General features: G+C 38.9%; 2 protein-coding genes across 2 annotated transcripts in view; one reads left to right on the top strand and one right to left on the bottom strand.

The window, feature by feature from the left end:
- The window catches only part of LOC103712331 (NEDD8-activating enzyme E1 catalytic subunit), a 40,253-nt gene extending 23,727 nt beyond the window's left edge, over positions 1–16,526 (bottom strand). The window contains exons 1-4 of the mRNA XM_039115890.1: positions 16,298–16,526; positions 16,053–16,216; positions 4,142–4,344; positions 14–246 (exon numbers count right to left, since the gene is read on the bottom strand). Of these exons, the coding sequence (XP_038971818.1) occupies positions 14–246; positions 4,142–4,344; positions 16,053–16,216; positions 16,298–16,399 (702 nt within the window). The 5' untranslated portion in view covers positions 16,400–16,526. The remainder of the gene's footprint in view (positions 1–13; positions 247–4,141; positions 4,345–16,052; positions 16,217–16,297) is intronic.
- Positions 16,527–19,496: 2,970 nt separating this feature from the next.
- Positions 19,497–20,069, top strand: LOC108511492. The gene has a single exon (XM_017844083.2). It carries the CDS (start codon positions 19,497–19,499, stop codon positions 20,067–20,069), a length of 573 nt encoding a protein of 190 aa, XP_017699572.2.
- The last annotated feature ends 343 nt before the right edge of the window (positions 20,070–20,412 follow it).

The raw sequence follows: 20,412 nt of genomic DNA, 5'->3' as shown, positions 1-20,412 counted from the left end.
AAATCATTGGTACCTCATCCCATTTGATCAAATGTGCATATTCAATACAATGGGCAGCAGTTCGTGGGGTCTCTGCAAGGGTACACAATGGAAACTTCACCTGTGGAGGAAACAGCCAAATGTTGCACTCAAAGCAAGGTGTAGTCCCAGGCAATATTACTCTAGCATGACCTTTGAAACCTTCAGTTCCACCATCTACCATAGGTTTGACGGTTTCGGGTATTGGCTTGTCATCACAATCATACTCTAGATTTCCAAAAATGATGAGATATACTACATCAGATAAAGGGCAGAAAGATGGGATCACTTTTAAAATGGTTTATATCAGCACACTGAGATGAAACTATACTGGATGCATATGCCATATTGACATATTACTAAAGACTAAAAAAGAATGGAGAAAGGAGTATCTTATAAATCACCAAAATTAAGGAGGAAAAAGATGAAATCTGAAATGTTTCTTTTAAACTAATTTAGTTATGAAGTAGCATAACATGGATAGCTTTAGTAGGTAGGGTCCACAACTTGCCCGTAGTTGTGTTCTTCAGTATTATGTATAAAACCCTGCAACTGATAACCAGCATCAAACTAACAAACACAAAAAATGTCCAAAGCAATTATCAACAGAAGCTTAAATCACTGTTATCTGGAGGCATTCCATTGCTGCAATTGTTTGTGCTTCTCGCATGGTAGCCTCCTAGAAACCTAGCACATTCGGACTTTCATTAAAAGTGTAAAGAATGTGAGAACTAAAGAGTATTTTCATCCTTCACTGAAAAAAACAAGAGTATTTTCATCAAATATGGTAGAAGGGCAAATCTGTTGGAGACTCCTAAGCGTGCAAGTATGCATAATAGAGTGTAAGTGCATGATTCCAAAAGGAAATGAAATGCACTTACTAAGCTAATATCTCCCTTATTCATGCCTCTACAAACAATATTTTGAAGCCAATAACTACGAACTTTTGATGGTTCTAGAGCATCACAGGATTTTATTTTTTTTTTGGAAGTTAACGGAAAAGAGTACAACCATCTAGTATACCATTCTATCCATCAACAAAACATAGTCCAACCCGAGGGGAGGATTATCCTGCCAATGGTGGTAACCTCCATGCTGGGCTGCACGGTGAGCCAGCCAATTGGCACACTGATTGGCCTGGCAATACGCATGTAGCACATGAAAATCAATGAGAGGTGCTCCTGATGTGGGTAATATCAGAGAGATACCAGTTGGGCATTAACATCAGAGCCCTTTCCAGCGAACAATGGTTAGAGAACCACCCTCCAGCAGAACCTTAGTGGCATGCAAAACAAGGACAGCAACACAAAGGCCCTCTGATTCAGCTCAGAGCTCTGTCACTGACACAGTGGTATAAGGAATCTGACTAGCTCCAGCAAAGAGTAGAGCATCACAGAATTTTGGTTTAACTAATTCTGCTAGCATTTGAAACTTGTATGCAGAAGTTTGGTTTGAGAAGAAGTATCCGACATGGTTATAGAGCACTGGAATGTATACCAGGACCTCAATTGCGCTGAATCAGTGTGATCTCACAAATTGGAGGGAAGAGGGAGCCGTTTAGGCGTCTTAAGCCTAAATGAAGCAGAGAAGGTGTTGGAAAGGCCTTCCCAACACTTCTTTTAACAAAAGAATCAAAGGAGGAGGGGGCCCTGTTTCGAACCGGGTCGCACTAAGTTCGAACGAAACCGGCCGATTCGGGCCTTTTTTGGTCAGTTCGGAATCCATTCCTGTTGTTTCGGGGCCGGAACCGTTCTTAATAGGCGAACCGACCTAGTTCCCCACCAGGTCAGCTCGGTATGGGCCGAACCAGGCAGTTCGGTCCGGTTCGGCCTACCTTGCCCTCGCCTCTTCTACTATATCGGTACGAGCCCGGCAGGAGGCCGCACTGACTCGTGCCGCCTGGCAACCAGTCCGAGGACCGATACCGGCACAACAGTCCTTGGTGCTATGTGTCATTATGAAACTAGTCTTCAAAAACATTGGCAATTGATCAACTCCAACTCTGAGAATTTAAAAGCTGGCATTGGTAACTATGCTGGTCCCCAATCAGCAAGGTATGTGCCCCACTATACGCCCATGTTGACACATGGCACAGGCTGGCACACTAGAACAACTTGATAGAGCAACATAGACCGACTTGGACACAGCATGGCTTGCACCTTGATTCTAGGCTCAAGCAAGGATGAAACAATTGCACGCACTGATGTTTAAATATGTCAGAAATATGCAGACCTGTTAAATGGTCATTGTAAGAAGCAAAGCATATTAAAGCACACTACTTTATGGAGTGCTCCTGCATATCTCATACTGCATGATTCTCATTACAGGAATCATTATTAAGACTCCCTGCTCAGGCAGTCTGATCTTTGACCATCATTTCTGCAACACAAGCATATCCGTGAAAACCTAAGATACAATACCTCCTCATCATCCAACAAGTTGTTGTCAGAATAATTTTGGAAAGCTGTGACACTGACATGGTATTCCACTCAAATCAAATCATTGCTGTTGCAATATAAGTTTTATGGCATTTCCTTATATCTTGGTAATGATGTCCCTCCAGCTTTCAAGAGTTTCTGTTTGCCTCAAATATATTGAAGATCTTCTATGAAAAACCAGCATTTTGAACTTTTTTTTTAATTTCCATATTAACTGCACTCAACTAATGAATTTCACAGCTGATAGTTATTCCATCCAGAATACACCAAGTAATAGAAATCAACTTTTGGCAGTCACTCATACAAAATTACTTATGCTGTCAACCATGTTCGCCAATACTCGCAACCTCTAGGGAGTTCAGAATTACATGCCAACTGCCTCCACTAAGGGGCCATATGCAATTATAAATCACCTAGAAACATATCTACAGGACCAGATAGCAAGTATTCACGTTGATTAGGCAGAGTGGATTTTGAAGCTAGCTTAGCACAACTTAGATCTTTTAAATGGTCCACACTCCACAAACTGTTAATATTTCTTGTTCAAGTAAGCAGAACTAAGTGCAATGGCCACAACAACCTGGGGAGTAGGTTAGTTCTCAACATCCACTAACTAGACTTACCATCAAATGGTATACAATATTTTGTAACAACTTATCTTGAATCCAAATTACAAGCTCCAATAAAATATAACAAAAACTGTTATTTTTACACCAGTAAATAATAGAATATCTTGATATTCTTCAACCATCTGTTCTCTCAGGAGCAAGACTTTAATTGATGTCCTCTCATGTTTTTTTTGAGAGTTAAAAAAATTGCAGAAGTAAATTTGGTAAGAAAAGTCTAAAGAAAATTATAACAATTTCTTAAATAAAGATAGAGCTCCTTGACAACCTACTTAGCAAATTCCAGATAACTATCGATCATATACTTTCAGAAACAAGAGCAAGTCTAGCTCTTTAATAGGCATTATTTATCCAATCAACTTGTAAGAACCAAAACAATTATGGATATTATGAACATTAAGGAACAACAGTCAATGAAATTCCTCTTTCACCAAGTCTCTCCGGTTCATCTAGCTCCTCTTTATTTGGGAAAAATATGAAACGCACACACATATACACATGTATAAAAATATATATTCGGCCATCTTGTTGCTCTAGCTTATCCCATTTATCTTCATATTTTCACATGAGCAGGCAATCTCCAATGTTTACTTTGTGAGTATTCTTCAAAGTTTAATCTGATGTCCAGTCTCTATCTGTCCTCCAAGCTTCACCACAAATCGAAGCAAACATCCTAATGTCTGTGATACTTACAATATGCTTGGTGACCTTTCCAATGTCCAACATCTTGATCTATATAATATTCATTAATTACACCCTGTAAGTTTACCTTAAAATCCCACTAACAAATGAACTATCCAAAATAAGCTAAAAATTGGTTTGTCAATCATAAAGTACAACTACAAGGGATCTAATTCAAACTATAACTGCAGTAATCATCTTAAAATAAGCATCACAATTTCTATAGATGCCTACAAAATGAAAAATTTGCAATGCAACATCGAAAGGATGCACTTCATGTAAGGAGCATCCTTTGGAGTAACACCAAACAATGCTCAAAGTCAATCATTGAAAAAGTGCATTTTAATTGCCCACAATGGATGAGAAAGAGCAACTTACCCAGAAAACTGCAAGCAACAGAATTAATGTAGCTTCGAGCCTCAATTGAATCAAGACCAAGGACAATTATGTTGAAATCATTGTAAAATTCTAGGTCCTTATCCTCAATCCTGCAAAAATGAGGTACAATATTCACACCACTAACTCTTTCCATAACACGCTTCGCAGCTACCTCCGCCTTGGACTTGCCAACATCCTGAAGCCTGCAGTACCAAAGCAAAACATTGAGGGATACATTCTAAGTAAACTTCATGAACCTCAAATAATGGAAGCACAGCACGTTTCCATGCATTTACCTTTTTCTGATATATGACAGTGTACGGCACATGATACAAACATGACTGGTTTATAGATGGCTATCATTCCATCCTAACTGACTTAGCGTAAGGAATATCCGACAGTCAATTGAGATTACATGATTTAACATCATTTTTCATTTATGTGAATAATGTAGCGCATGATTCCAGAAACAGATTTAATCCCATTGCGTCATTGCACATGGTACTTTATTTAGAGTGAATGTGGTCCATGATTCCACAAATTTAACATGACCGATAAAGCATTGGTCGAAATTCTTACTTAACTCATCACAGTACCAGGCCTGTAGGAATGCTCCTACTCAAGTTTAATATGCAAGGCCACACATAAATGGCAACATGTATGCCCTCTAAGAGTTCAACCTAGAGTGGGATAACAAAAGGTGCTGCATGAACTGGCTGAATGCTCTCTCCAGCTAGTCACTTTCCCTCTCTTTTTCCTCTGTTTTTTTTTAATTAGTCCTTTCATTCTTGATCCATCCCCTCTAAGGGACAGCTGGTGTTCTACAGCTACTCCAATTATATATATTTCCCTTATTTTTCTTTTTTTCCCCTCTTCATTGACAGGGCTAGTAACTAACTGAAACCACTGACATGTTTTCCTTTCAGGGAGACTAGTGCCATAAGATATTCAACTACAATATCCTATCAAAACATCAAACCCTAGATACCAACCGCTGAAACTGTTTTTACACTTCTATCAAACAAAGCTTGGGTGAAATCTGCTGTGCAGCCAATAGTTTCTTGGGGAACATAAAACCAGTCCTTTTTTCTAAATATACCTTGGTCCCATGTTTAAGACCGTCGCAAAATGTACCTGAATTTAGCAGTACCACTAGTTGTAAGAAGTCTTTTTAACATCTCATAAGGGAGTGAAAAACAATATGTTAAATAGAAGTAGTACAAAAGGAGTTAGAGTCCGTGCAGTCAACTCCATTTCCTAATCTCACTCTATTTGTCCCCCTCCTTATATATCATTAACTGAATTTCCTATATTATTACCTCATTTTTTTTCTTTTTAAATAATCAATCCATTTATTGTCACTGCAAGGTATCAGTGATTGATTGTAGAGGAATCTGACATTTTGCCTCAACAATGAGCCCTATTCATGGAAGATCTTCAACTACAATTGTCACGCCCTCGAACGAGATCGCGAGCCAGGATCGCAGCAACCACCACAAACTCCTAAGGAACTCTCCCCACAAGCATGCAAGGCATCTTATCACATTATCATAAAGCAAGCAGCAGAACTAAATAGTCAATTAACTAAGTCCAAAATTAAATCAATTAAAATCCAACTTAGAGTACCACAAAATCTCAATAGTATCCAATAATCTTGCATCAAACTTCAATGAATTTCCAATCTAAAATAAAGGACCGACATTGTGCTTCTAATCACTCTCCCGAAAGGTAACCACGTGCCAGTTTAGTTCACACTTCACAGGATCTGTAAAAATGGTAAGATATCGAATATGGATAGCCCACTAAGCAATGACCATCTTCACTAAATAAATATGGCAATACAATAAATAGTTATTTACCAAAAATAAGCATATGGAATTCATCAGTTCAAAACCAAAACTAGATATACAATACTATCAAAATATTATACATGCCAATTTCAATCTTTCTCAAAAATCAAATTTCGTTCATAAATTCAGATTTTTTCAAAGCATCAAGTTCATCTCGTCAGCCAAGAGCTATGACCACATTTTTTCTATGGTAGGGCTATGATATCGTGCATCTTCTTATGTATGTCACGCATCTTCTTACGGTGAAGTTCTTCAGGACCACATATCTGCTTGCAGTATGTCGTGCCTCTTCTCACAACGTAAACCCTTTAGGACTAATCAAGTGTCAACATACAACCCTCACTAGCCACTAGAATGATCTTTAAGATACTCGAACTGAGAGTCCACATCCATCTCAAAATCAAAGCTCCTTTTCATAAAACACGTTTCATATTCCAAAGTGGCGAAATATATAATGCCATACGGTATTGAAATCAATCGATCATAATCCACAACGAAATCAAAATTGTCGATTATGCTTCAAATATTGTTCCACAATAAGACAGATTCAATAATTAAATACTACACTTCAAGTTTATAAATCATAAACAATATGACTCAAAATTCAATGACATAAATATTTTATAATCTGCTGATAAATCTAGAAAAAGAATTACACTACTTACCTTACAAGTACACTAATAAATCCATATCATCCAAAAAAAAAATCCTTCTCAAAATTCTCAATTTACAGACCAGATCATAGTATCCCCTACATGGATTCAATTTCAGCAATCAGAGAATATCAACGGAAAATCCGAACAATGATGGAAAAGTAAGAGGAAAAGGTGGAGGGGGGATAGGTCTAACCAAGCGATGGTGCCTGGCGGCCCGGGTGGGTCCGATCAGAGCAACTTCATTTGACCAAGATCGGACTAAAATACAAGAAGTCGATAAAGGTCAATGCGAACTAAATCCCATGGTGCTCAATAAAGGCCAGGGTAGTGCCGCAACGTTGCCCAATTAACAGGGCAATTCAAGGCCCCTTCACTGTGGTCAACTCCGGTTCAAAGCAAAGGGCTTAGGAACCCCCCCTTTGGATCCAAAGATCATGTAGAGAGAAAGAGAGAGAAAAAGGAGAGAGAACTTAGATAGAGAAAGAGAAATAGAGGATTCTCTTCCCTCTTCTTTCTTTGTTTTTTCTAACGAGCAGAGGGGCTTCGGCCTCCTCCAACTAGGGAAATAGAGGATGATCTGATTAGTAGGTGGCCGTGGCTGGAAAGCGATAGCATGCAATAGTGGTGGAAGGCGGAGAGCGGGTGGCAGTGATGAGTGTCCGGCGAAAGGAATGGTAGTGGGCACTCGCCGACAGCTAGGGCTCCGGCAGTGGGCACAAACCAGCACGGGAGACTGGCCAAAAGGTTCAGCAACTAGTGCCAGCAGCAAAGATAACTAGAAAAGAAAGAAATAGGATCGAAAGTCAATCCAAAAATAAGGGAACCAACATAGCATCCCCTTCATGACAAAAATCCGACGACTAGCCAACCGAAATCCGTGATTTAAGAGATAAGGGTGTGGACAAGGATTAATTAGAAGTTTAGGGGATCATTACCTTGTTCCGGCAATGCTCCAATGGCTTTCTCCAATGAAGAGATAGAATGTGGCCATCAATTATCAAGAGGAAAAAGAAGAGAGAGTGGCAATGATGGTCCGCAGTGTTGGGTGGTAGGTGAATGGAGGGTTGAGAGGCTCTTAAATAGAGCACAGTCGGGATCTCCTTCAGCCCTGGAAGTCTTCCCATAGTCGAACTCCCATAAGGGAGTCAGAGAAGAAGGTGGCTCCCATCGGGATTCTGCCACTTCACAGCACGTGCGACGCATATGCATCAGTTTTTTTAACGAAGGGCTTTGCTATCCCTGGGCTGGATTGGTCAAGTGGACCAGGCCATGTTCCGTATACCATCTTCAAAAGGGTCGGGTATTACAACAACATTTAGCAAGCCATCAGCATCATGAATTACAGTACACACCACCAGATGTTAGACAATATTTGCAAATACAATTGGAAATCTATTTAAAACAAAATTGTTATTTTAATTTTTTAAGGAATAGAAATATTTATATAATAAAGTTCTATTATTCCAAGATCTAACATTTCCGTAAGATGACAAATTAAAGCACGCGCTCAAAATTCGTGACCAAGAGCTTTCGCAATTAAACAAACTGAACACCATAATTATGTTTGAGTTTTCCAGGGTTACAGGTATCAGTTGTAAAACATATATGTACATGTACAGAATTCAATGCATCTGATATGTTATATATGTAGAGATATATATTAAATAAATAAGCATATAAATTGGCCATTTGCCCCAATAATGGATTCTTGAAACTATTGCATTCACTACAGCAACTGCTCCACAACCTTCAACCTGCACCTTCACAGATGTTAAGTGAAACAAATTGATTGCATAGCATGTTGTACATGTTGTTTGCCTTTTGTATCATGGTATGCCTAAGATATGGTAAGCATATGACTATTATAATGATGTGCAAGAATCAGATTATAAATCTCTTCTTATGTACTATAGCATATTTCCAACACTTGTTGTCAAGGTGATATGATTTTAAAAATTATAAACTTCCTCTAAAACTTTAAAGAGTAGCTACATGGAATTTCCTCATACTTTGCCCAAATATGTGTGGGATTCAAGCATCCTATATGACACCGTTTGCCAAGGACATACCTTCAGGATGTTACACTGAGATAAAGTTAATCTTTTGAAGGATCTTTGTAGCATATCAGCATTGCTATTGCTTGACATATTTATTATATAGTTATTCTCACGAGATGTTCTGGCGGAGGCTTGAAGGACTTAGATCCATTTAGGTTATGTTTTTTATAGTTGCAAAGATCCTACCTACAGTGAATCCCATTATGAATGATAATTGCTTTTAGAAAGAAAATACATCACCAAACCAATTCCTTTTATAGGACCTATCGTTGCATAGGATTGTTGCATGAAAGACGAAGCTTGCCTTGTCATCCATGCAAGTACAACCACACAAAAATGTTGCAGAGCTCAATGACAAGCCAACCAAACACAATGGTGGAAAATGATGGATCATCTCTTGCGACAACAAAATAAGGCAGTCAATTTATTGTTCATTTTTTGTTTGTTACAGGGACTGATTTTAGCAAACTTTGGGATGGTTGTCAAGAGCGCACCCAGGCAATAAACAAGAAGGCCAAGAGTGAGACCACATATATAAAGATCAAGGATCGTTGTGCTGGTACCAGGGCCAATACCACTTGGCCAGCGGCATGATTTTGTACGCCCCATGCCGTTCCATACCAAGCTCATACTCCAAACAACAAAGAGGGTGAGGGAGAGGGAGAAAGGGAGAGAGGAAAAGAGAGAGAGGGAGAGGAAGGAACGAAGGGAGAGAGAAGGTCAGCAAAGGCCAGCAGAGCATGGCCCGACACGGCAAGGAGGACGGGGGAGAGGAAGAATGAAAGAGAGGAAAAGAGAGAAAGGGGGGAAGGAGGGAGAGGGAGACCGTCCAACAAGCTCCGCCACCCTCCATCTCTCTCCCTCCCTCTCCCACCCTCCCCCCTCTCTCTCTCTCTTTTCCTCTCTTTCCTTCTCCCTCTCCCCCTTCCGCCGGTTTCTCGTAGTTATGCTGGAATCATCCCAGTCTGCCGTCAGTACAGCTCAATACGCCTGAACCAGTCAGTTTGGGGTGGTTCCGCATTCCTTGATAAAGACAATAATAGAGATAGCATCCAGTGTGTTGTATGCTTGAACCTTATAGTTTCCTACCATCTGATAGAGTGGAATTGTAGCCTACTCATCTTGATCTGATTGTCATAAAGTTGATAGACACTTTTGTAGATCTTAGAAAGTTCTTGCACTAAGCCATAAATCATAAGGTTCATAACAATTTGTTACCAGTTGTCATGCCTCGGATAACTTTCCTTGAGCACCGACAATCATCAATTTGAGCATGGAGCAGAAGTCATCAGATTCCATTCGAGTTGCATTCCAACTCGATGCCTAATATGATTTTACTATAGGTGTCAATGAACACTCTTTCCAAGGTGGAGCTAGAGCTAGATATTCCAAAGTTATTGCTTTAGTTGTAAGGTAGGTTATTGTTTACGATAGTGATAAAATGCCATAGATGCTATTGACGCTTGACATTTTTTCACAATCCATGATGGTAATGCCGACCTTGGTAATGTACTGTAACTTCCGATGGAGAGAAGGCAATTATCCATCTTGCTCATTGTCTTGCTTAACTTTCTAGCCAGTTTTAATAGGGCAATAGGCAAAGGAGATTGTTAGGCTAATACCATCATCTACAAGAGGAATCCATGTTCTAACACGAGCCAACAAGACTCAACCAAACAAAATGTGCAGTGCAAGCAAAGACCATACTCCTTAGAAAGATTCTTCAATCTTCTTGGAGTTATTGAAGATTCTAGAAAAACATGTTTAAGAGATTGTGCGATGTTCACAATATCATTAAATGATCGAGTAGGGTCGGCAAGACCGTTCCAAACCAGGCAATTTGGGGCAAACCGAGCCATACCGGCGGCGGACCGGGACAGTTCCGGTAACGGAAATGAAACCCGTCGACGGAGGAGAAGAAAAGAGAGAAAAAGATAGAGCGAGCAGAGGAGGGAGGCAGACGGAGAGAAAGAAAGAGAGTGGGAGGCGGAGGCCGGCCGGCGGAGGACTCTGTGGCCAGGTCCCCTTTGCCATTCGAAATAGAGGTCCAGCCCCTTTTTTTTATTTCACGACTTTTAAGTGAAGTCGGCAAATCGCTTGCCGACGTCACTTAAAAGTCCCAAAAGTAAAAAAAGGGTTGAACCCCTGTTTCGAACAAAACAGGAGACCCGGCAGCGGAGCCCTCCTCCGCCTTCTTCGCACGGGTCGTCGGCCCTCCACCGGCCTCCGCCACCCTCCTTCTCCCTCCCTCCCTCTTTCCTTCTCTCTCTCTCTCTTCCTCTCCCCCGTTTGCCCTCTCCCCCGCCTCTTCTACTATGTCAGTATAAGGCCGGCACGAAACAGTACAGGGGTGTACCGTTCCGTGCCGTCGAACAACCGGTCCGAGCTCCAGTTCCGGTATAGCAGACCATGGATCAAAGAGTAGATGAACCCAAAGATTTACAAAAGCAACTTCATATGACACTTTGGTGCACTCCAATCTCTCTTCCTCAAAATTATCAATTAGAAGGAAACGATGAATTGCTTGCATTCAATGGTGACAACACTTACATCAAAATAAACAATACTTTATTAATCAAATTCTCAAGTTGCAAATCTCTTGAGATGTCAATGGCTAGAATTGCATATGCTCAAGAGAGGATTGTCGTCAATGAATTTACTCAAATGATCTGCAAGAGGTTATAAAAGCATGCATTAAACTATTAAAGAAGAATTAAAAATTGAAGTTGTCAAACTGTAAGGGAAGGCACAGGCCCACCTTAAGGAGCCTCGAGAGAAAGAAAAAAAAGTCATGCAATAGAGTCAAGAAGTATCAAGGATTTTATTGTGGCCCATGGAGGAGCATAATCTCCATCCAGTAGAGGCAATTCTTGCTTGACATAGCAAATGCAAACCAACTCTGGACTACTCTTTCGAAATTGTGAAGAGATGGAATTTATGTGGATTATGAGTTCTTGGAAATCTTGAAATACTTTAAATTCTTGTAACTTATAGGCTCGGAAAGCTTGGAGAAAATCATCCTCTTCTTCAAGTATAATAGCATTTCAAGTCTTTGCCATTTATTCGATTGTACTTGCCATCCAAAGAAGCAATTTTATAGAAGGCATTGTATTAATGCATAATAAATGAGCCCTCCCACTTCAAGACAAATTAGTGTTGCACCTTACAAGCATCATTATCAAGGGATGGAAACCAACACTTCACAATGCTTATTACCAATATAGTCTCAGTACAAAACATCACAGCATATCAAAACATATGCAACATATACAGCCTAAAAGTTATAAAATATATATGTATGACTTTATGAGCATGTAGATTATATCAATGTCTAAGTGCTTCAAGATCAAATCCCATATATTTCAAGACATCAATAATTCAGCATCATGCAACTCCAATAGTGCAGACTAGGAATTATTTGGCTTGTGATATCATTTCCTCCTAACACTCCTTAGTATCGGGTAATGCCTCCTTTAGATAAAGGGCAACGGCCTTAATTTCAGCCTCATCTTAAGCAAATGCTTTCGTATTTGATTGTAGATCATTTGAATGCCCCTTCCAATTTGACTTCATAGCAACAACTGTCTCTTAAGCATGTTCGATGTCTTACAAGAAACATCTGAAAGGAATTGGAACTCAAAAATTTGACTGATAAAGTGATGGAAACCAACACAATATATGTGGCTCCAAAATGCTAAGCAGGCCCATGTATGCAATCACACAATATGAAGACAGCGTTTGGCAACATTTCTAGCAGTGGCAAAGCCAAAAATTTTCAAAAGGGGGGCAACCAATATTAAAAAAAATCAATTGATTACTTTTAACAGTCAACTTAGGTCATTATTTTTTTATAATTTCAAGTCTAAATAAAAGTTATTTCAAGTTGTCGTTATATATAACTTTACAGCCCTAAGTTTATATTATTTTATTAAGCAAATATATGATTATGACTTGGGAAAATATTCATATTAGAATTTAGACATGCATCTCATACTTGAGAAATAAATTTTTAATATGATCAAACTATCATGGTTCTATAATTTTAATTTTATATAACAAAAATAATTTAAAAAACAAAGAAATTATGCTATTGCAAAAAATAAATTAACAAGCAGAAAAAATCAGAATTTCTAAGGACAAAACATGGAATCACTAAGAACAAAAAACTCTTCTTCTACTGCTGCTTCTCCATTTTGTCTTTTTATGAAAGTACAAAATGCAGATTAGATAGTAAAATAATAATATCAAACCTGAAAATAGTAAAAGAAAACAAGAAACCAAAACCCTCCCCCTCATGTTGCTCTTCTTCTTCACCTTTTTTGTGACAAGAAAAAAGCAAACAAAAATGAAAAAAAAAAAAAAAGCTATGAAGAAGAAAACTACAGTAGTGAAATAAATAGGCTGCTAGGAGCTTGAGGAGGCCTCTGCTAACTTTCCTTCAGATCAAAAAGCATTAAACTTTCTGCTCGATCTTTTGTTCTTTCCTTCTTAAAATTATGTTTATGGAAGAGTTCATACTTGGTTGGAGTATTTGAGAAGTTCACTGGAGTATGAAATTTTGGGATGTCGAGTAATTGAAGGAAAGTCCCTTAGAATATTATTTCAAACTAACTTTTTATAATCAAAGCCACCCATCCACCCATGCAAATATGGATCGCTGACCTTTTAATGGGAATAGTATAAAAGCACCCTAAAAAAGGTAATTAGTCAAATACCGACATCAAATCCCTAACGGAATTCCACAATTTCTAGAAACTGAGAAAGACATCAAAAAACAGAAAATAGAAAGTGGGATACCAAAAACCATTTTTTTCCCTTGGTTTCTACGTTTTGAAAACAAAAACTGAAAACTAGAAACTAGAAGTGATGCCAAATAGAGATTAAGCAAGCCATATACGCAGCCATACAATGCTAAGTGAACTGCCTTTTTAATCCATATGTGTTATGACCATATATAGGCAATGTGATGCAGCTAAGGGACCGTATATGCATGTGTGGGCGCATATGTGGTAGTATAAAGCACTACTCTCTCCTACGCTTCCAGCAAAAGTGCCTGTGCCAATGCATTGATCATTAGATCAAGATGAGCAGGCAGCAAATTGATCCCATTAAGAGGGTACTGAACCAAAAAAATCAAGCATGTATGATGCAGTTTTCATCAATTCTTTAAGCCTATTGCATTGCTCACAACCTTCTCTAGAGTCCATCATCTTGCGCATTTTTCCGCACTCCAGTAGTTTGTTAAACTCAGTGCATACAAGTATGTTGACTGGAATTTAGCAAAATGATAAGGGCTTCTAATATGGAATCAAAGTGAGTATGGTGACCAAGGTTGTCATAACGGTGCCTAGGCAGTCCCAGCTATGCGCTTGGGCAGCCCCACTACCTGGGTGCCTCATATTTTCCAAGCTGCTAGGTTTTTTTGGTACACCCAAGCTACTAGGTTGGACGGCCAGTCAAGCACCTAACTTAGGATCTAGACGAGCCTCTGGCCATCTATTAGCCATTTGTTATCAGGTGAATGCCTATTTCTAATTTTATTGAACATTTTCAGCCACCTTTCTCCATAAATTTTAGGAAGTTTATTTGCTATCCATCAGTTTGGATTATATTCATGGAGTAAACTTATCAAAGCACTAAGACTACTTTAAGATCAAAACCATCCATTTTTAATCTTCTTTCATCCACCTAAAGACAACTGTCCATCAAGCTACCTTCTCTTGACTTTATATCCTCTTCTCCATATGAGTGGCAAGATGATTATGGGCATTGAACAAGAGAAACCAAGAAATTTGGAGGTTGGAGTCATTATATTCGTGCTAATTTAATCATACAAGTCTATTATATTAAATTTAATATCTTTTGGAGTTTAACTATAAGCACCCACCTAGCGACATAGGCATTTTGCTTAGGCATCGAAAGGAGCCACTATCTAGAACCATCTAGGCATTTTGACAACATTGCTTGTAATGTCAATGAGTTTTTCCTACAGAAATTGATAATTTGCAACATTGCTATCCCCTTAAAGATCAATAGCAACCAATATATATTTATGAAGATAATATCCTTTCAACCAATAATGCTCCATGAGACCACAACCATTGCCTCATTAATAACCATTTATATCATCCCCCAGTGGTTAATGGGACATTGATCTTATTTTCTAGAGTTACTAAGCAGTCAATTTGCATGACGCAAACAAAGCTAGTATCTCAAGCTAGAGATTCTATATTTCATGCTTATTCCCCAACCAGAAAGGAAATAAGATTTGACAATTTTAGTCCCTTGCAAAATTATAGGTCAATCTTGCGAGAACATGCAAGACCACCTAATCACCCCACATACTGGAAACTGTTGTGATTTCCTCCAAGCCACAATTTACATGGAGAAACTAGCGCATACTTCTTCAAAAGTTTGTAAGAGGCTTGCATTATGATACTTAACAACTTGGTATTCATTGGTACATACCTTCTTTTTTTTATCAAGGTATGTTAAGAAGTGACTAGATCGGTACTTATTGCATTGGCTAGGCCATAAGACCATTATATGTATTTCTAATTGAAGTGCCACTTCATATTTAAACAATTACCTCCAATGTCAGAGTTTATACATAATATTCACTTCTAATCACTTCAGGCACCACTACAATGGTTTCAATTAACTCCCACAAGTCAATAGCACTTTTTGTTTTCTTTAATGTTCAGGTGAAACAAGAAATGGAAGGAAGCCTAACCGAAGATCCCCTATAGGTGAAGGATGGCAAGTTAAACTGCTGACCATGTCCGTAAGGGATCAAATATGTCTCTAATTTCAGCGAACTCACCACCTAACCACTAATGTAAACTTGTAAAATTCGGGAAAGGTACCTCATCATTGCAACTGCTTGGAATTGATGCTTGTATAGGTAAGAATAGTATATGTAGTAAACAAGAATACCGCTGTTCTCTGATTTGATGCCTTCCCCACATCTGCAACCTAATTTCAAATTTTTGATGTCTGGTTGGCTAAAGTTCCCCACAACCAATAGGATTTGATGCTTGTAAGCATATCAGAATTAGTGTGTAATTGGAATTCATGTTACATTCCATTTTCTTGAGAGAGAGAGAGAAAGAGAGAGAGAGAGAGGAGCTGAAGGATCGCTTAGCTATAAAGGTTGCTTAGCTATCTACAACACTTTGATGCATAATGCCAGCTTCACCCAAAATTCTTACTTTAGTGCTTAACCTAGTTTACATAATTAGGGAACGTAAGGTTTCCGATCGGGTATCTCATATGCCACATTGTTTGTGTGAGAACAAACGTTAACTGGATGAGAAGACAAAAGACATAGACAAGGGCTATTCCATACCTAAAGAGGAACTGCCGATTGAGGTTGGAAACCTCGATGGTGTCCATGTCGATGACATCGATGTTCTTGAAGCCAGACAGAGCCAGGTCCTTGAGCAATTCGCAGCCCAACCCGCCAGCCCCTACGACCAGCACCCTCACAAACTCCCCGATCTCCTCCCTCAGCTATGGAAACAAACCCTAATAAGAGAAATCCAAGGAGAAAACATGGATTACAAGGAAAAGGCACCGAGATGGGGGATTCACAGTGGGGCTGTGCTCGAAGCCATGGCCGACGATGTTTCCGGGCCTGGCGAGAAGCTTGTCGAGATCTCTCCATCTTCCTTGCTGAGCCAAGGGGTTCGCCATTGGATCGGGTTTTTCTCAGAAAAGCTTCGCGTTCTTCCCCTTCTGATACTTCCAAGCCCCAGAATTCCAGCGGCTTTACAGTGGAGTGAAGAATGAATATGAACCCCCTTCCTCCCTGTTGGGCCCTCACTTGTGAAGAGGACCGAGAGATAACATGCACCGGCGGAGTACCGGACTTTCCCCGGTCTTAATTATTCGAACAAATATTTTTAATAATAATAATAATGATGATGATGATGTGATTTGGTGGCTTGAAATTCATTGAAGTTAATATAAATAAGAATGTTCATTGAAATAAGAATTTTTTTAGATAAGTGCTAGCTTATAAGGTAGGAATTCTTGGGATTTCGAATCTTGCTTTCACTAGGGTATTTTCACTAGGGTATGAGTAAGGGCATTTGGAGGAGAGTTAAAAGACTCAAAACCTTTTTGTATGGACCTATGGGCCATTTTTATCAAAAGATTTAGAAAAATTTTGAATAAAGAATTTCAAAATCAAATTTAAATAGGTGGGATAAGATTTAATGCTTATAATCATAGTTATGGTTATAGTTTGGTTTTGATCCAATCATGAATTTGATGCATTGTGTTAGTAGACCATGTTGACCTAGACAGGTAAAATATCAAATATATGAAAGTGGGTTAGGTCAAACTAGGGTCCAATAGGACACCAAACTGAATCAAACCACAGAGGTATTTGAGCAAGGCTTATCGTTGTTGTACGGTCCTTGCATGTCCTTTCTACTAAAAAAAGAAAAGATTCTTTTTAAAATAATTCATTTCTAAATCAAACTAAATAGTTAGGACAATATTCAATAATTATAATCATATTTTGATTATGATTTGGTTTTGGTCCAATCATGAAGTTGATGCATTGCGTTGGTAGATCATGTTGACCCAACAACGCAAAATGCGTGAAAGTGGATAAAGTCGGACTAGGATCCAACAGAACACAAAAATGAATTAGAATGGATTTATCTCAACAATTTATAAGAGTAACAGTTTTTTTTACTTGGGCGAGACTCGGATATGTTAGTTGGATTGTACGAATTAGAAATTGATAAAAGAAAGCAGTTTTATGAACTAAAATTTTCTCAAATACATGAAAAAAATTGCTAAGCTAATGCATAGACTCAATTTTTGGATGTGCTCCCATCTAAAGAAAGTTGAGTATGATACTGAGCCCATATCTTGGGCAGGGTAAGTCTGAAAATTGTTAAATATTCATATTTAACATAAAAGGATTTATTTACAAGACATAAACATATCAATGCTTGGCTTTTTTGACTAAGAAATTAACATTTTTATGTAAAATCAAGCTTGATTGTGTATGCATGTGTGTTTTGAATGAAAGTTTGATTGAGTTATTTTATATTTACCCCTGCATCAGTCTCTATTAGATGGTCCCATTAAACTATCATTAAAGTTAGATTACATTTATGAGATAACATTTTGATCTTCATAGAATCGGCTCTAAAATTAAAATTAAAATTAAAATATTATCTGAAACCAATTATTTTCTATCTTTTTCAAATTTCATAATTTCTTTTATGATTTTTGCATATATATACTGATAAAATTGCCCATTTATGTATTTATCCCCCAAGTTGGAACTGGATTGAGTTTTTTTGTTTGCATATTTATCCTTGCCATCACTTGGGGTTAGATGGCCTGGTCAAAGAATATAGCTTAAAAATTAATTTAAAAATTAAATTTAAAGACTCATATAATTAGCTCTAAAAATTAAATTTAAAATATAGATAAAAAAAGTTGAATCAGACTTTAACCACCAAATAAAATGCAAATTTCCTAACCACAAAATGATTATTCATTGAATTATAGTACTACCTTAAAACATTTGAATAGCTCTTTTTTCCTTCCTGATAGAAATTTAATAAAATATATACTTTATTTTATTCTTTTGGATATTTACAAAACTTTGTTAATTAGTTTTTGTCTACATCATATATTGAACTTTTATAAAAAAATTCTCAAAGTTACATAATTTATGACTATTTTATTTTTATTCTACTATTTAAAAAGTAGTGTAGAATATAGATCCATGTGAATTATAGAGTAATAACTAAAAGAACGATTTATTAATAGCTATACATATTCTTTTCTTATTTAATAGCAAATAAATATCCTTCATTTTATTTTAGAGATATTTTAAAATTTAATAATTAAAAATAAAAGATATCGATTTATTAAAATATATCAATTTAGATTACTTTGAATAATATAGTTTCAAAATATTCACAAGAATCAACAGTAGGGCTGTCAACGAGCCGAGCCGAGCCCGAGCCTGGGAGAGCTCGGCTCGGCTCGTTTCACAGAAGCTCAGGCTCGGGCTCGGGCTCGGGCTCGGTGACGAGCTCTATTTTGGGCTCGAGCTCGGGCTTGCTTGGCAAAGCAAAGGCTCGGGCTTGAGCTCGTAAAGCTCGTTTCAATTATGAGCTCTAGAACGAGCCCGAGCTCGGGCTCGTAATCGGGCTCAAGCTCAGGCTCGGGCTCGATAACAAGCTATTTTTCTCTATGTGATTAGATTTTTATAAATTATAGTGTTGAAATAAGATTTTTCAGTGGAAGACTAGAGCTCGTTTGGGCTCGTGAGCTGCTCGGGCTCGGGCTCGGGCTCGAGTGTAAACGAGCCTCATATTGGGCTCGGGCTCGGGCTCGTTTGACTACCGAGCCGAGCTTTTACTGAGCCGAGCCCGAGCCGAGCCCGAGCAGCTCGGCTCATTAACAGCCCTAATCAACAGGAGTATATTTATTTTTTATTTTCTACTAATTCTCTGGTAAATGAGTACATAAATGTTGTTTATTTTATATATTGCCTCTTTTTTTTTTTGAAAAACTTTTACTTCAAACTTTTACCTTCAGGCTTCAGCACATCTCTCTCTTCTTTTCTCCTTGGATGGACTTGGAATAGATTTAAAAGTTTCTCAAGCGCCCGCTTGCCATAAAACTTCTACTCCACGGCATGGATCCAATCCCTCCTTTCCCAACGGCTCTTTCAAACTCCCCATCTCTTCTTCTTCTTCATCCCACCATCAACCCCATTGTTATTCCCTTCAATTCCCATCGCCATCGCCAAATGATGCTTTCGCTTCGTCAATCGCCGTCCCTTCCTCTCCAACCCACATTTCGCTCTCCCAAGATAACCTGCTCCGCCGTCCTCGGCGGCGGAAACGGCCGGAGAAGAGGAAAGAGAAGGCGAAGGAAAGCGATCGAATCCGCAGGGATATCGGCACTGAGGCAGGCCCTCTCCTTCGCGGCCTCGTTCCGGCGGCTCTGGCCGCCAGCGGCGCCGCTGGATATGCTCCTCCTCTTCCAGAACGGCGGCGGCGGCGGCGGCGGACGGCGAGGGTTTTGGAGCGGCGGCGGAGGGTGGCCTGAGAAGCGGATGCCGGGGAAGGAAGGGGGACTGGTGGGACTCCTCGTCTACCTGGCGGTCACGGCGGCGGCGTCGGTGCTGGGGAGGGAGAAGGATTCGGGGATTGCGGTTTTGGTGCCGGCGCTTCTGGGGTTGAAAAGGAGGAGGATTTGGAGGAGAGAGGTCGGGGTTTTGATATTTGGGTTTGCCTTCTGCCTTCTGTGTTGGGAGATCGTTGGGCGGAGAAGAAAAAATGGTTGGAGATGGATCCCTTCCTTCGCTTGGCGATTTTGATGATTTATTTACATTGGACTCTTCTTGTATTATTTCCCTTATCATTTTCTTTTTCGAGTAGATTTGCAGGAAATAAAAAAGGGTAGGTTTTTGTTGAATTAGCAAAGAATTAGATTGCATGAGAATTTTTTTTGTCCATTATTTTCATTTTGGTGTTAAGGCATGCTAGTATAAAAAAAACAAAAAAGATTTTTTTTTTTTTAGTAGATGGGGAGGGGTCCATCCCCACCCTAGAGAGGGGATTTCATCCCATGCCCACCCTAATTGATGTTAGATTTGCCATTGAATGCAATGCATCATAAATATAAATCAAGATGTGTTAACATTAACTGGTTATAATGAA

The sequence above is a fragment of the Phoenix dactylifera genome, unplaced genomic scaffold, assembly GCF_009389715.1.
Source record: "Phoenix dactylifera cultivar Barhee BC4 unplaced genomic scaffold, palm_55x_up_171113_PBpolish2nd_filt_p 000026F, whole genome shotgun sequence".
Lineage (NCBI taxonomy): Eukaryota > Viridiplantae > Streptophyta > Magnoliopsida > Arecales > Arecaceae > Phoenix > Phoenix dactylifera.
The sequence above is the reverse complement of the archived record's forward strand: the minus strand, read 5'-3'. Positions and strand labels throughout refer to the sequence as shown.